This window comes from Acinonyx jubatus, chromosome X (genome assembly GCF_027475565.1).
Source record: "Acinonyx jubatus isolate Ajub_Pintada_27869175 chromosome X, VMU_Ajub_asm_v1.0, whole genome shotgun sequence".
Lineage (NCBI taxonomy): Eukaryota > Metazoa > Chordata > Mammalia > Carnivora > Felidae > Acinonyx > Acinonyx jubatus.
The window spans coordinates 111,684,278-111,699,925 of NC_069389.1; the positions used below are offsets into that span (position 1 = coordinate 111,684,278).

The following is a 15,648-nucleotide window of genomic DNA, read 5'->3' on the forward strand; positions in this document are numbered from 1 at the left end:
ACACCTACATTTTTTAAAAAACTCTAAAATTGAACAAGAAATCAAACAATGAACATACATTTCACTGAAGAGGATATACAGATAGTAAGTTATAAGGTGTTCAACATCACGAACCATTAGGGAAATGCAAATTAAAACACAGTGAGCTATCACAACACACCTATGAAAGTGTCTAAAGTAAAAAAAAAACAAAAAACAAAAAACAGTGACAATACCAAATGCTGGCAAGGATGCCTAGAAACTGGATCATTCACCCATTGTTGGTGGGAATGTAGACGTGGCAATCTGTTTTGGAAAACAGTATAGCAGTTTATTTAACATTTATTTATTTTTGAGAGACAGAGAGAGACAGAGCATGAGCAGGGGAGGGGCTGAGAGGGAGGGAGACACAGAATCCGAAGCAGGCTCCAGGATCCCAGCTGTCGGTACACAGCCCGACACAGGGCTCGAACTCAACGAATCGCGAGATCATGACCTAGGCCGAAGTCAGCGGCTTAACTGACTGGGCCACCCAGGCGCCCCAGGGTGGCAGTGTATTTAAAAGCTTAACATTCAACTTTAGCTTAAACATACCATATGACCCAGAAACTGCATTGCTGGGCATTTATCCCAGGGAAATTAAAAAGTTACATCCACACAGAAACCTGTACATTTAAGTTTATAGCACATTATTACGATAGCAAAACCTGGAAACCATCGAAATGTTCCTCAGTAGGTGAATAAACAATTTGTGGTACATCCACATCATGGAATACTTCGCAGCAACAAAAAGGAACCGACTATTGAAACATGTAGCAACCTAGATGGATCTCAAACGCACTGCGCTCAATGAAAACCGCCAGTGTCAAAAGCTCACATACTCTGTGCCTATTTATACAACATTCTCATCACAGAGGCTGAACACTGATTAGTAGTGCCAGGGGTTAGGAATAATTGGGAGGAAGGAGGTGGGTGTGATTATAAAATAGTAGCACAAGAGAGATCTTTGTGGTGATAGAACTGTTCTGCACCCGGACCACAGTGGTGGTTACATAAATCTACACATGATAAAATTACGTAGAATTACACACACACATTATGCCAACATCCATTACCTGGTTTTGATGTTATACTACATTGATGTGAGATATAAACATTGGGAGTAACTGGGTGAAAGGTATACGAGACCTCGCTGAAGTGTTTTTACAATTTCCTGTGACCCTAAGGGTACCTGGGTGGCTCAGTCGGTTGAGCGTCTGACTTCGGCTCAGGTCGTGATCTCACAGCTGGTGGGTTCGAGCCCCGCGTCAGGCTCTGTGCTGACAGCTCGGAGCCTGGAGCCTGCTTCGGATTCTGTGTCTCCCTCTCTCTCTCTGCCCGTGACCCACTCGCATTCTGTCTCTGTCTCTCTCAAAAATAAATAAACTTCAAAAAACATTTTTTTTAATGAAGGTAAAATGGAGACATTTTCAAACAAAAGCGGGGGAAATTCATCATAAGAAGCCCTACACTATCAAAATTGTTGGAGTATTCAAAGTGATGAAAAATTATAACTTGGATCTAAACAAAGAAATGAATTTCATAATGGTAAATATGTGGCTAAATAGAAACTACTTCTTCTCATTTTTAAATTTCTTTGAAAGGCTGACTGCTTAAAGCAGAATCATATCACGTAGAGTTTATAACATGTACAAATAAAATGTATCACAACAACAGCACAAAGAATGATAGGTAAATGTTGGTATACGTCGATTTTTTGTATTGTATGTGAAGTGGTAGGACATATTAACACAACCTAAAACTATTATATACTACTACTCGTCCATCGTATCATAGAAATATGTAAGTATATACGCACACATACACACACATACATACGTGTGTTCTGAGTAGGGTCCTTACATTTCACCTTGGGTACATGGCACAAGAAAGTTGAGTCGTCGTGAGAAGGAACATACTAAGAATCTACCAAGCGGCCCAACGTATGTGAGCAGTGAGTTTTAAGGTAGGTAACCAAATGACTTCGTTGTCTCTCTTTACTTTTAAACCATATGCCATTAGTGCTCCCTGACGAGGATAAACATGGATCCACTGATGAAGTTTGCTGCCACGGCCACTCCAGCCATTGTACCCGCTGCACCACCACCCCCCCCCCCACCCCATTCTAATGATGTGTCATTTCCTGCTTCAGTCTCCCATCAGCCACTGCGGTAGAAGTCCACAGAATCAGAGGTGAAGTTTAAAGATTGACACTGCCTATACTCTTCACTTAACCCAAGAAGCCACTGGAAATCGCCCAAAGACCCACTGGGGGAGATGGACACTGTTTCCCAGAAGTAAATACAGCTCAGCTTGTACTTTGGAACAATTGGTCAACCTTGCTACTTGCACAATCTGTCGGCAAAGGTTATGCGGTGCCTGAACATGATCATGGCAGAACCACCGGGCCTCATCACCATCTGCCTTTTAGGATATCTACTCGGTGCTGACTGTACAGGTTGGTTTCCTTTTTCAAGATACACTGTATGCTTGTCTTTTAGATATAGAAGTGTCTGGTGCTATCTTTTCCACTAAACAGTGATTACAGGATTTGACAGCAACGTTTACGATCCCAGTCATCAGCATGTGAGTTGGTAAGTACCAGTTCTCTAGTATCGGTGTCTTCTTAATGGCGAAAACTAGATTTACAATGCCTATGGTACTGTTTTCTTTTTTAACGGACACTGTTAGCCTTATGATTTGGCCAGGTAAATTTGCTTTGAAAACAGCCATCTCCTGGGTTAAAGAAAAATAAAAGTGGGAAAACGTTTTAACCAGGAAACAGCAGACTATGAAACACATTAACTCTGTCATGTGGTTTTGTTTTTTTTTTTCACTCACCACTTTGAGATCAAAATGGGACACATGAAAGCCACAATGGTTTTATTCACAGAAAGAGCTTGATTTTTAAGATATCTGGTACAGTTCAAAATGTTAGAACTATAAAATGCGGCAGGCTTGTGGCTTTAAATATCCATAAACTCATACACTTCCAATTTTAAGTGTTACTTAAAACGAAGTCTTCGTTACTAAGTTGTTATTTATCCCTAAACTTTTTCATGGATTAGGAGCAATTCTTTTGTCTCTGCTTCTAAACATCTCGGAGTTAATACAGGGGGAAACCCAATACTCACTTGAGCAAAACGAGTCCAAGACTGACATAAGGAGTGGGAACAGAGTGAATGCGATGCATATCGCTTGGTTTTTTCACAACTTCAGTGACTTTTTAAATTTTTTTTAATGTCTATTTACTTTTAAGAGAGAGACAGACAGATAGAGATTGCATGCAAGCAGGGGAGGGACAGAGAGAGAGGGAGCCCAGAATCGGAAGCAGGCTCCAGGCTCTGAGCTGTCAGCACAGAGCCCGACGTGGGACCCGAACTCATGGACCGTGAGATCATGACCTGAGCTGAAGTCACCCAGACTGAGCCACCCAGGCGCCCCTCAACTTCAATGACTTTATGCACTTCCCAAAGGCAGGCACACAGGGAAGGAATTACCCCATCTAGGCAAACGGCGTGTTCTCACAGGAAACATTTATCACCCTTACTTGTCAACCCACTATAATCAAATCTAGCAGCTGACAGTGCCGGGATCAGGGTGCCAACCCCAAGGGTCCCCAGAAAGCAGACTGGCCCCGTGCTTCCCACTCCAGACATGATGGCACACTGAAATGCAGAAATGATGGTACGAGAAGGCAAAGGTTAAATCAAACTGGCAAAGTGGGTACAGTGAAGAAATTTAGCTGGAAAATTCACCAAGTGGGACATAAGGCTAAGTCTTTACACGTAGCTCATCAGTGTGAGATCTAGGACCACAAAAGATCCAAGCCCTTCCTTCAAGATAAGTGGTGAGATAACGGAGGTTTCTGGAAGGCTACTGCTCCCTTGAAGACCTCAGATGTTGGGGGAGAAAAAAGGATAGGTATGGAGCGGGGACGGGGAGTAGGATTTCAGAGCTGGGGAAATAATGGCTAGAAGACATAAAGCTGAAGAGAGGCTAAATATATGACCGTCAAACAATTGTGTAGAAAGGCAGTGTGATTCTGGAGTCACTGCAGTCAGAGATAACAGGCCCTGGAGGAGAGAGCCGAGGGAATTTCCCAAAGGATGGACAGTTCTAATGCAGCACTGTCTTCTGCTGTTAAGCGGTCACTGGCTTCTAAGAGCTGTTTCTATCAATGACTTACGGAGATGTTACATTTTCATGACTGCTGCCATTAGGCATTATTTGCATCAGTTTAGAATTTTGAAATCAAACCCGTTCTGCAGAACTAATTCGATTTTGTAACGTATACGGACTGAAGGGGTCTTTCATTCAGAACGAATGCATGAAATGAATGAATGAAAGAAAGACAGCCTCGGTCCAGATGCTTTGCAGAACTTCACAAGACTGAGTGACCACGGTGCCAGGTACTGGGGTGAGGTATTAGGGGCGCAGGGATCATCTGGACTCCCTCTTGGACCTAAAGTATCGTGAGGTCAGGTGAGAGATTTCAATGTAACGTGACAACATGTGTACCAGGAGCACAAAGGGATACATTAACTGGGGAAACACTCGGCACAGAGACAGTATTTGGGGCTGGATCTTAAAAGAGGAGTAGGTTCACTGTCCTTTAATGTCTGATCTAGGGCATCCTACGCAAAGAGACTCACTCCCGTGCAAAGATCCAGATCCACAAAGAATGTGAGGTCTTTCAGGAACTCAGGGTGTTGTGAATATTAAATATGACAAGCGAGGTAGGATAGCTAGACAGGGTCAGGTCACCAGATAACAAAGGCCTGAAACTAAGGAGTTTGGACAACAGAGCCCAACTGTCGGGTCAACGGACGTGGAAACGTGAATGGCACTGATGATGGCTGATCTAGAATGCTCGGTCTGGCAACATTTTTATCATTTTTTTCTTATTGCATTTTTCATTTTCATTCCCGTGTAGTTAACATAGAGTGTTACATTAGTTTCAGGTGTACAATATAGTGATTCAGCAATTTTCTACATTACTTGGTGTTCACCACGACAAGTGCACTCTTTAGGCGCCATCACCTATCATGAGTCTGGCAACATTCTAGTGAACTGTTGGAGGAAGGGGTGGCGAGACACGGAGTGACCGTCTTGAGGCCACTGCAATCATCCTGGGAAGGCATGAGGGGCCGGAGCCTGGACATTAGTTGTGCAGAGAAGAAGGAAAGGAAATCAGGGGACATCCAGGACGTAGGAAGGACAGGGCTTTTACCCCTCTGGCTGTGGAAGGGGAACAGGTTCAGACAAGTGTGGAGTACACATCTGGGGCGTCTGATGTGATTCCAGGACACAGAGTGGTACCTCTGAGTGTGGACTGGGCAGTCTGACTGCCAAAGTCTAAACCCTGGTTCTGACACTTCAGTGCGTTACCCAGGGCCAATTACTTAAACCTCTGTGAACCTCCATTTTCCTCCTTTACAAAAATGAGATGTCGGGATCAATCTCATGGGGCTGCTGTGAGGATGGAATGAAATGGGGCTGCTGTGAGGATGGAATGAAATGATGGCTGCAAAGCACAGAGCATCACGTCCAGCACTGCAGAAGCATTAGATAATCATCAGCTCTGATTCGTCGCATGACAATGTACAGTTAGGGAGCTGGGAAGATGATCTGGAATTCAGAAGATATATCTGACTAGAGATGGCTATTTGGAGCCCGTCGTTGTCGGGGCGCCTGGGTGGCTCATGGGGTTAAGCGTCCGACTTCAGCTCAGGTCATGATCTTGCGGTTCGTGAGTTCGAGCCCCGCGTCGGGCTCTGTGCTGACAGCTCAGGGCCTGGAACCTGCTTCGGATTCTCTGTCTCCCCTTCTCTCTGCCTCATGCTCTGTTTCTCAATAATAAATAAACATCAAAAAAAATTAAAATGGAAAAAAACAAAACAAAAAAACGGAGCCCACCGTTGTAGAAACCGCACTTACAACCGTGTGTGAGGATCCAGGGAGGGAGCACGGATAATGTGGTATCGAGCACAGCGCCTGACTGCAGTGAGCGCTCAGAAAATGGTGTTGAGGGGCGCCTGGGGGGCTCAGTCGGTTAAGTAGCCGGCTCTCGGTTTCAGCTCAGGTCATGATCTCATAGTTCGTAGGTTCGAGCCCCATGTCAGGCTCCACGCTAAAAGCACGGGACCTACTTGGGAGTCTCTCTCTCTCTCTCTCTCTCAAAATAAATAAACTTTAAAAAAAGAAAAAGAAAATAGTGTTCAAAGAGTCAGGGCTGGACTAGGGTGAGGCAATCAAGGCACACAGAGCATAAATGTACTTGCACACACCGAGAGAGAGCGTCTCCTTAAGTTCTGTGCCCCAGATGACTCGGGTACCTTGCCCGAGTCCCAGCCCTGGTAGAGTCGAATGGCATGAAAAGCCTGAGGCAGGAACCTGGGAGAACTCTGGACATTTAAGGGGCAGGCAGGCAAAGGGGAGTGAATTGATTCGAGTGGTGGATGAGTAACAGGAGTTACAGCAAAGAGAAGAACCAGAATGGGGTGGCCTCGTGGAAAGAGAACCATGAAGTAAGAGAGACAAAGCATTAGAAATGTTACGGGGCGGTCAAGAAATGCGTGGACTCAAACTTACCCTTCAGGAGGTCACTGCCGATCCCGACAGGAGTCATTTCAGGATACGCATGGGAGCAAAGAAGGGAAAGAGCCCCAGAAAAGGGCACCAAGGAGCTACAAAGGGAATCAAGCAACAGGAAGGCAGGCCAGCACGAGAGGAGCGGGGAGAAAGAGGGCACAGCCCGCGTCCGCCACGTGCTGCGCACGCGTATCCGCTCACCGATCCCCGTCCCACAACACCGTGAGCTCAATGTTCCTATCGTACGACTGCCGTACCCGTTTTGCACTTGGCCGAGGTAAAGCTTCGGCGCTCACGTCACTCGCCTGGCGTCCCCCCGGCCGACGGGTGGTCGACACGGGACTCACATCCGGGTGGGTCGGACCTGGCTGCAAACCCCTGTTTCTCCGCCCGGCCCACGCTGAAATTGGACGCAGACCCAGAGGCCATGGTAGGGGCGCCCGGGGCCAAGCAAACGGATCGCCAGGCAGAGAGGAGGGCCCGCTGGGCAAGGCTGGGTGGCGGCAGTGGGTGGCTTTCTCCCACGGCGCCCGGGCTGCCTCGGAAGGCAAGATGTGCAGGTGGCCGCACTGATCTGGCGGCGGGGAACCACAGGATCCCGAGGCACAGAAGAGGGAGCGAAGGGAACCGAGAAAGTTGGCAAGGGTTGGAGAGGAAGAGTCTGCTGCATCCAGGGAAACAAGCGACGCCCCAGAGGACTCACAGAGCCACAGAAAAAGCGAGGTTGCCGAGGGACTAGAAGTGTCCGTAAAGTGACCAGCTGCAGGGAAACTAAGGGAATATGGTTTAGTTGGTCCTTCCTTCCTTCCTTCCTTCCTTCCTTCCTTCCTTCCTTCCTTCCTTCCTTTTCTTTGAATTCATGAGCAAGCAGTCCCAAAATGCCTGGAAAGTTCATCTTGTAAGCACTTGGTCCTGTTGACATGGGATCGGTCCCTCGAAGAAAGGAACAACTCCGGCAACTTCTCAAGTTCCTGTTATTAATAATAGACGTGAAGGGGCACCTGGGTGGCTCAGTCGGTTAAGCATCCGATTCCGGCTCCGGTCGTGATGGCACGGTTTGGGAGTCGGAGCCCGGCATCGGGCTCCGTGCTCACAGCACAGAGCCTGCTTGGGATGCTGTCTCTCCTTCCCTCCCTGCCCCTCCCCTGCTCGCACCTTATCTCACTCTCAAAATAAATAAATAAACTTTAAAAAAATGATAGAGATGGATATGTTTTCTATATCTATCTAGAGAGACAGAGACAAAGAGACAGAGAGAGAGAGAGAGAGTGAGTGAGTGAGTGTGGGGAGGGAGGGACGGAAGGAGACAAATAGGTTAGAGACCTCAATCCTCCAGAGTTCAGGACTGCCCCACAGGCAGGCACATCCTGAATCCCAGAGACAGACTTGTCACTGTAATTCCCGTAACACGTGCCAACCGACGGTGTTGTGAGTCTGGAAATAAACAAATTAGTGCGATGGTTTTTCTTTAACATCTAGTGAGAGACACTGGGGTTGCATGTGCAGCGGGCCCACAATCAGGCTTCTGTTTTTCCCAGAGAAATTTGCTGCAAAGTCACTTGGGCAACCGCATCCTGAAAACACAGCCCGGCCAGGGTGATGGATCACCTTGCACGGATCTGCAATTAGCTATTTTCAAACGATGACCAAGTGTGAAGTTAACTGTTTATTTGAGAACTTTCTTTTTTCATCCAAAGTAAATCCAAATACAATTGAAAATCTGACCGTTCATTACTGGAGCTCTCTTGACGAAAAGCCAAATCGAATTTTAATTCCTAAAGCTCCGTGTGTATACAGTGCTGTGAGGACATCATAGATTTTTGGCTCTAGGCCCCAAAGATAAATTGGCTTTGGGATTCCTTGGATTAAAAACAAAGCCCTTCTTAAGAGATGTATTTAATTTTCACGATGCTTTCTTTTTCCTAAAGCTAAAGAACAGTTCTTTTAAATTGCAGTTTTTCTTGATCATGAAGATGCCACGAAAATTCTGCGCCGGCCCAAGAGGTATAATTCAGGCAAACTGGAAGAGTTTGTTCAAGGGAACCTTGAGAGAGAATGTATGGAAGAAAAGTGTAGCTTTGAAGAAGCACGAGAAGTTTTTGAAAACACTGAAAAAACCGTGAGTATTTTCCACGTAACATACTTCAGATGCTAAGAACAGAAAACCTAAAAAGAAAAAGAAGAAAAAAAAGAACCCTCTCTCTGAAATTTTTAAATAGCTACACACATAGATGTATGACAAATGTTACAGAAGGGAAGCAATCAAATCCAAAACATTTTAAGTACTGCCATTAACTTGTCCTCTTTTTCTTTATAGACTGAATTTTGGAAGCAGTATGTTGGTAAGCAATTAATTTTTTCCTCTGGCTGGGACACGAAACATTTGAGAATTACGTTTCTTTTCTCTGTGTAAACAGACAGTATATTAGACTCCGTCCAAAGCGTCCAACTCTTTTACTCAAGACCCAACGGTGATACATGACAGGTTTATGCCAGCATGGGAGGGATCAGCGGGCAGATAAGCTCACTCCTCCCCAGGGCTTTCAAAACATGGCGGCCGGAAGGAGGAAACTCAGGTTCCTTTGTCTGGGGACTGAATCAGAGTTCGCAGTCTTCAGCAGAGAACGTGAGAATGCTGACGGACTGAGATGTGTATTGTCTAGTACAAATCCTCCTCCTTGTGATGGCCCCCAAGGCTCCCCGTGATGGTCCCGGCCCTCCCTTTCCACTGGCCCTGGGACCCTCTCCTCCTGCTCACCTCCTCACACACAGTGGGAAGTAGGGGGGAGAAGGGGGTGTTCCCCAGCCATCCTGGCCTCCCTGCGGCTCCCTGCACACCCCGGAAATGCTGCGGGAATGCTTTGGCTTTGGCCTTTGATCCGGCTGTTCCTTTATGGTGCCAGGTTCTCTTCCGCCAGGTTCCCCTAGGCGCGCTCCCTCCCCTCTTTCAGCTCTTCACCCGAGCGTCACCATCTCCATGAAGCCCACCTTGATCATCTATTAGTACTTCAGCCGCCTCCCCATAACCCCATCACCTACCAACCGCATCCTGCTCTATTATTTTTCGTAGCACTGTTCACCATCTGAGGTAACATATAATGTTCTTATTTGTGCCACTTATTATCTATTTTCCCCACCTCGTGAGAATGTAAGCTTCCCGTTGGCGGGGGCGTCCAAGTGTTTTGTTTACGGACGTACTCCCGGTACAGAAGCGCTGAGTAAATATTTGTTGAATGGGTCGACCAAAAAGAGGAAAAGCCAAACTTTCATGACAACTGAGCTTCGCAAACTCACGTAGAATCCAGCAGCAAGATTCTGAGGCAGCGTGAGCCCCACAGGTTGACATATCTGTCTGCACGGATAAAACCTAGAGAGCAAATTCACAGAGTTTCCAACACTTTGAGATCTAATTCTATTTTCCAGTTGCTGTTCTGGGGACACTATTAGACTTATTCATAGGCTGGTAACTCATAATGTCTCCGCTTTTGTTTTTATTTTTTGAAGATGATTTTCTAAGTAGTCTCTACACCCGACATGGGGCTTGAACCCGCAACCCTGAGATCAAGAGACACGTGATCTAACCGGCTGAGCCAGCCAGGTGCCCCGTCCACTTTTGTTTTTAAATCGTGAGGAAGGACGAGGTGCACTCTATTACGTTCACTTTGCCTTTCCTTGTTAGTAATGAATCTATTCTTAAGTAATCTCTACAACCCAACGTGAGGCTCGAACCCACAACCCGGAGATCAAGAGTCGCATGCTCCACTGACTTGAGCCATCCAAGTGCCCCTTGCTTGGGACATGTAGTTTTTTAAGTTTATTTATTTGTTTTGAGAGAGACAGAGCAAGCGCTGAAGGGGCAGAGAGAGGGGGGGAGAAAGAGAGAATCCCGAGCAGGCTCTGCGCTGTCAGCACAGAGCCTGACGTGGGGCTTGGACGCACACACCATGAGATCTGAGTCGAAACCAAGAGTCAGACACTTCACCGACGGAGCCGCCCAGGTGCCCTGTGAGAAACATTTAAAGCAAATCAATTTCTACTTCCCTTCCCCCGCCCCCAAACCCCTGGCTGTACTTAAACCCCCACGACCGCTTCTTCGCTCATTCCACCCCCCCGCAGGGTTGGCCCAAACCTCGCAAGCACCGCACCGCATTTTGAAGACGGGCCCCTGCCTTCTAGGTCACAGGCCGCACTGTTTACTGTATCTGGGGCCAAGATTATCTCAGAAACGTCAGAGGCGCGACTCTGTCCCTACCGCTTCGTCCGCCAAAAACAAGAACAAAAAAGCAAAGAGAAAACCAAAACGCCATGCCGTCTTTCGCTTGCAGCAGGAAACAGCCGATGCTATTTCTCACCAGGCGGGCTTTTACAGACTGCGGGGCGCAGGGCCCTCACTCGCCTGCTTTATTCTCTGCTATCAACTCACCCCGGACAGGGCCCGGTTGGAGCAGAAAGATGTCCGAGCACATTAGCTAGCATGGGTCAAGCACCTTACAGTCTACAGCGTGCCTGTCCTATTTAATCCTCACACCGACTCTGTGAGCAAAGCATTATTCGCCTCATTTTACGGAGGATGCTGAGGCTTAGGGAGGCTAAGAGACTTGCCTAAAGGTCACCCAGCTGGGGTGGGGGTGGGCACAGAGCCCAGAAAAGAACCCAAATTCCCTAACGTGCAAGCCTTTCTCTTTCACAATCACCCCTCCCGGCCTTGAAATCTGAATGCAGTTATTCATTAAACCACCACCTAGTAGCCTTAAACGGGAATCTCTCGCTTGGCAAGATCTTGTCCCTTGTTGTCTTTGACCCCTCCCGTCCGTGGCTTTGCCCGAGCCCAGGGTACACGCAGGCAAGCACCCGAAGGAGGACTAAATGCGGGATAAAATGACACTCGGTTTAAAGATATGTCTCAGCAAATGAGTTGCTGCGTCGCTGGCTGCAAGCCCAGACCCTTTCAGTGAAACATCCTAAATAATTCAGACCCGTTGGTCTATAATATAAAGCGCAAATGTAGCTCGTTTTTTAGACCAGTTCAAACATCAATAATAATAAACCAGAGATAACGTATTTTGTTTTCAGAGCATTGGAACAAATTGAACTAGCTGTGCAAAAGCACATTGGATCAAGGGGCAGAGGGGACAAGGTCTAATCTTTACGGCAAGCAGCCTTCCCAGAGAAGGGACTATTTCTGAAAAAGGGAGAGGAACCCCGGGTCGACAGGACCCGGATACACAGTGACTGGGAGCACGACAGATGCGCCGCCGTCCTCCCTAGGGCAGGCACACGGACAGGCTAGGTGGCAGGGAGTTTGGCTCTTGAGTATGACTGACAACGAGAAATGCCTCTTTTGCTGCCCTCTTCTTCTTTCTTTCATTCTGAGGTCAGCTTTTACCTCTTCCTCTTGCAGATCTAGCTCCTATTGTTTTCTTCCGGGCTGTTTCTCTTAGCTCAAAGCGTGTACCCGTCTCCCCTCTGGTTCTATTCATCCCTTTCTCCCGAAGCTTCCTTAGAAGTGTGGATGGAGCCGGAGCGTTCAGAAACCAGACTGAAAGGCTCCCTTCTCATCCTGACCCTTCCCCTCTTGCCGATTCTTTCCTCCTGTTTTCTTTCCACCGGTGTCTTCAAAGGCTCTCGAGGACTCTGGGAAGGTACAAACTTCAGGAAGGGCGGACAGGACACACAGCCCATCGCTACATAAATAAAGCAGATCTTCAGCTCTTTTCAGACCTTTTCATTTTTAATTCTTTGTATTAAAAGTTGTTTCTCACCTGAAACCGATAGGATGCTCTATGTCGACTGACTGAAATTAAAATAGAAACTTAAAAATTTGGTTTTAGGGGTGCCTGGGTGGCTCCGTCGGTTGAGCGTCCGACTTCGGCTCAGGTCATGATCTCGCGGCTCGTGGGTTCGAGCCCCGCGTTGGGGTCTGTGCTGACAGCTCGGAGCCTGGAGCCTGCTTCGGGTTCTGTGTCTCCCTCTCTCTCTGCCCCTCCCCTAACTTGTGCTCTGTCTCTATCAAAAATAAATAAACGTAATAAAAAAAATTTTTTTTAATTTGTTTTTAATTTGTTAAAATTTGTTTAATTTGTTTAAATTTTTTTAAATGTTTTTAATTTGTTTTTTAATTTTGTTTTAAAGTGGTAAAGAATTACCACTTTAAAAAACTTAAAAATAGATAAAATAGTTTAAAAAAATAGATTAAATAGATAAAATAGATTAAAAACCTTAAAAATAGATAAAAACTTAAAAATAGATTGTAAAATTGTTTAATTTGTTTAAATTTGTTTTAAATTTGTTTTTAATTTGTTTTTTAATTTTGTTTTAAAGTGGTAAAGAATTACCACTTTAAAAAACTTAAAAACAGATAAATAAATAAAAAAGCTGCTTCCCACTTGACCTAGACCGTTTGGGACCACTTCACAGACAGCAGAATATCTTTAAGCAGCGAGAGATGCTCCCGGCATCTCTTCCAAGGTTTTGAACCACTACTGCCTGCTACAATGTTTTACAAAAAGTGAAAGGATAACACAAGGAAGTAGATGCATTTGCTCCAAGCTTAGGCTGCCGGTTCCTTGAGTTGCAAATACCATATGCTACCATGCTCGGTGTGTTCGGCAAGACCTTTGATAGTGGGCCCTGAATGACACAGAGATAATAATGGTTGAAGTGATGTCACTTGATTTAGAATTCACTTGCCATCGTTCTACAAGAAAGGAATGAAAACCCTTCTCTCTCTATGCTCGCACAGTCCATTTCTAACCTCAGACCTTCTTCCCCCTCTTCCTCGTCCCTTGGGTTGCATCAACTACGAGCATGGCTGCCCCAGAGCCATTTCCTAGGACGGTATTAGCCGGGGAACCTCTGTTTGGGTTGTTTTTAGGAACTCAGGAAGACAGGGTCATCCCACAAGGAGCAGGATCAGCAGTCCTGACCCTAAAACCAGGCTCCCCTCCCCACGAGTCTGTGCAAGGAGGCATTCTAAGCGGTTTATTTGCTAACTCAACTTTATCTTAACCTATTTCAAAGATGGAGATCAATGTGAGTCCAATCCCTGTTTGAATGGCGGCATATGCAAGGATGACATTAATTCCTATGAATGCTGGTGTCAGACTGGATTTGAAGGGAAGAACTGTGAGTTAGGTAAGTAACTTTTTTCTTAACGTTTATTTATTTTTGAGAGAGACAGACAGACAGAACGCGAGCAGGGAGGGGCAGAGAGAGAGGGAGACACAGAATCCGAAGCGGGATCCGGGCTCTGAGCTGGCAGCACAGAGCCCGGCGCGGGGCTCGAACCCACGTACGAGCTATGAGATCACGACCCGAGCCGAAGTCACACGCTTAACTGACTGAGCCACCCAGGCGCCCCGGTAAGTAACTCTTTTTTGATTACTCATGGTTCCATGTTTGCCTGTGGAACCAGATGAAACTGGAAAATGTAATATTTATGTAGAAGTTTCTCTGAAAAACGTGCTCTTATTGCAGTAAAGAACTAGACACCGTGCTGTACTGCAAGCACATCTCTAGAACTCACTCAGCTTGCAGAACTCAAACTTTATACCCACTGGACAGCAGCTCCCCATTTTCCCCTTCCCTCAGCCCCTGGCAGGCACAATTGTAGTCTCTGTTTCTGTGTTTGACTGTTTTTAGACACCTCAGATAAGTAGAATCAGGCAGTATTTGTCCTTCCGTGACTGGCCTCTTTCATTTAGCATAATGTCCTCCGGGTTCATCCATGCTGTCGCATAGGACAGGGTTTCCTTTTTTAAAAAGGCCGAATAATATTCCAGGGTATGAGTCATATACTTCCAAACCTTATAAACATTCAGTTTGTCTGTAGTCACAGTTTCTTGGACGAACTCAAGAAACTACGGCAAGAGCAATACTATTTGGTAGCTAATCTTATGTGGTCATGATGCTCCCCACTTGGTATTATCCCTCGATGCAACCATATGCGGTCAGTCCCATTATTATCCCCATTCTGTGCAGATGAGGAAACTACAGCTCAAACGGCTCAAAACCATAGAGGCAATAAATGGTTGTTGAGCCAGAACTTGAACTTCAGTTTGACCAAAACCCATGCTTCTAACTACTGGCCACAAAACGCAAAGAAAACCGAACCCATAAAATTGTTTGCGCTCGTGACTAAACTGTTATCAACATAGGCCGCGGCAGTCGATTAAGTACAGAACTGAGATACGGGGAGGCCAATTCTCCCCAAAACAGGCGCTTTTTGGCACATACGAACCGCTTCGCATGTTATATTTGTTGACAAAAATCAGAGCTCGCTCCCAAATCTGACCACATGGATCACACTGAAAGAGTTACATGGCAAACCTACGAGCACTGCGCATCTTTCCTCCTTATAGTCTAGAATTTTTTTTTTTTTTTTTTTTTTTTTTGCTGAGGTTTTGGCAATTGGAGCATTAAATCCCAAAGTCCTCTCCTACTTGCTTATTATCTCTGGATGCAAGATTACTGGTATTATGGTTGTGAAAGACCACGCTAATGACAGATCCTCTTTCTACTCTGAAACTCTGGAAGAATGGAGATGCAATCCTAGGGAAAGAATTTAACAGCACAGCCTACGTGACTAGGGGCAAAGAGCAGAAAATTAGCAGGAGTCTATTAAGACTTTCTAGCCATCCACCTGCCAGACAGATGAAAAAGGTATAAAACAAAATGAAAGTCACCAGCTGCAATTGTCCTGCAGAGAAAGGAAAGAAAAAAAAAGTCGCCTGTAATGTCGTTTAGGAATCTTTTCAGCACTACAGAGAACTCCAGTGATCATCTTCCTTTGAGAGCTAGAAGATAAAAAAGAATAGAAGAAAAGGAAAAGGTGGCCGGGCAAAAACATGTGAGAAGAAAAGAGTGGATGCAGGCGGATAGCCCTGGCTTGGACCCCCACCCCTCAGATTTCCCAGCGTGGGGGGCAAAGCCTCCCGATCCCTGTGGGTGTGGTTCACGATCTCCGCAGCGCTTTCATATAAAGGTTCTAATTTCAAATTCAGACTTACCTAGATAAATCTGATCCTGCTATTATGG

General features: G+C 46.0%; 1 protein-coding gene across 1 annotated transcript in view; it reads left to right on the forward strand.

The window, feature by feature from the left end:
- Positions 1-2,216: 2,216 nt before the first annotated feature.
- Positions 2,217-15,648, forward strand: part of F9 (coagulation factor IX) — a 32,493-nt gene continuing 19,061 nt past the window's right edge. Inside the window, exons 1-4 of the mRNA XM_015066499.3 lie at positions 2,217-2,476; positions 8,568-8,731; positions 8,930-8,954; positions 13,633-13,746. Of these exons, the coding sequence (XP_014921985.1) occupies positions 2,389-2,476; positions 8,568-8,731; positions 8,930-8,954; positions 13,633-13,746 (391 nt within the window). The 5' untranslated portion in view covers positions 2,217-2,388. The remainder of the gene's footprint in view (positions 2,477-8,567; positions 8,732-8,929; positions 8,955-13,632; positions 13,747-15,648) is intronic.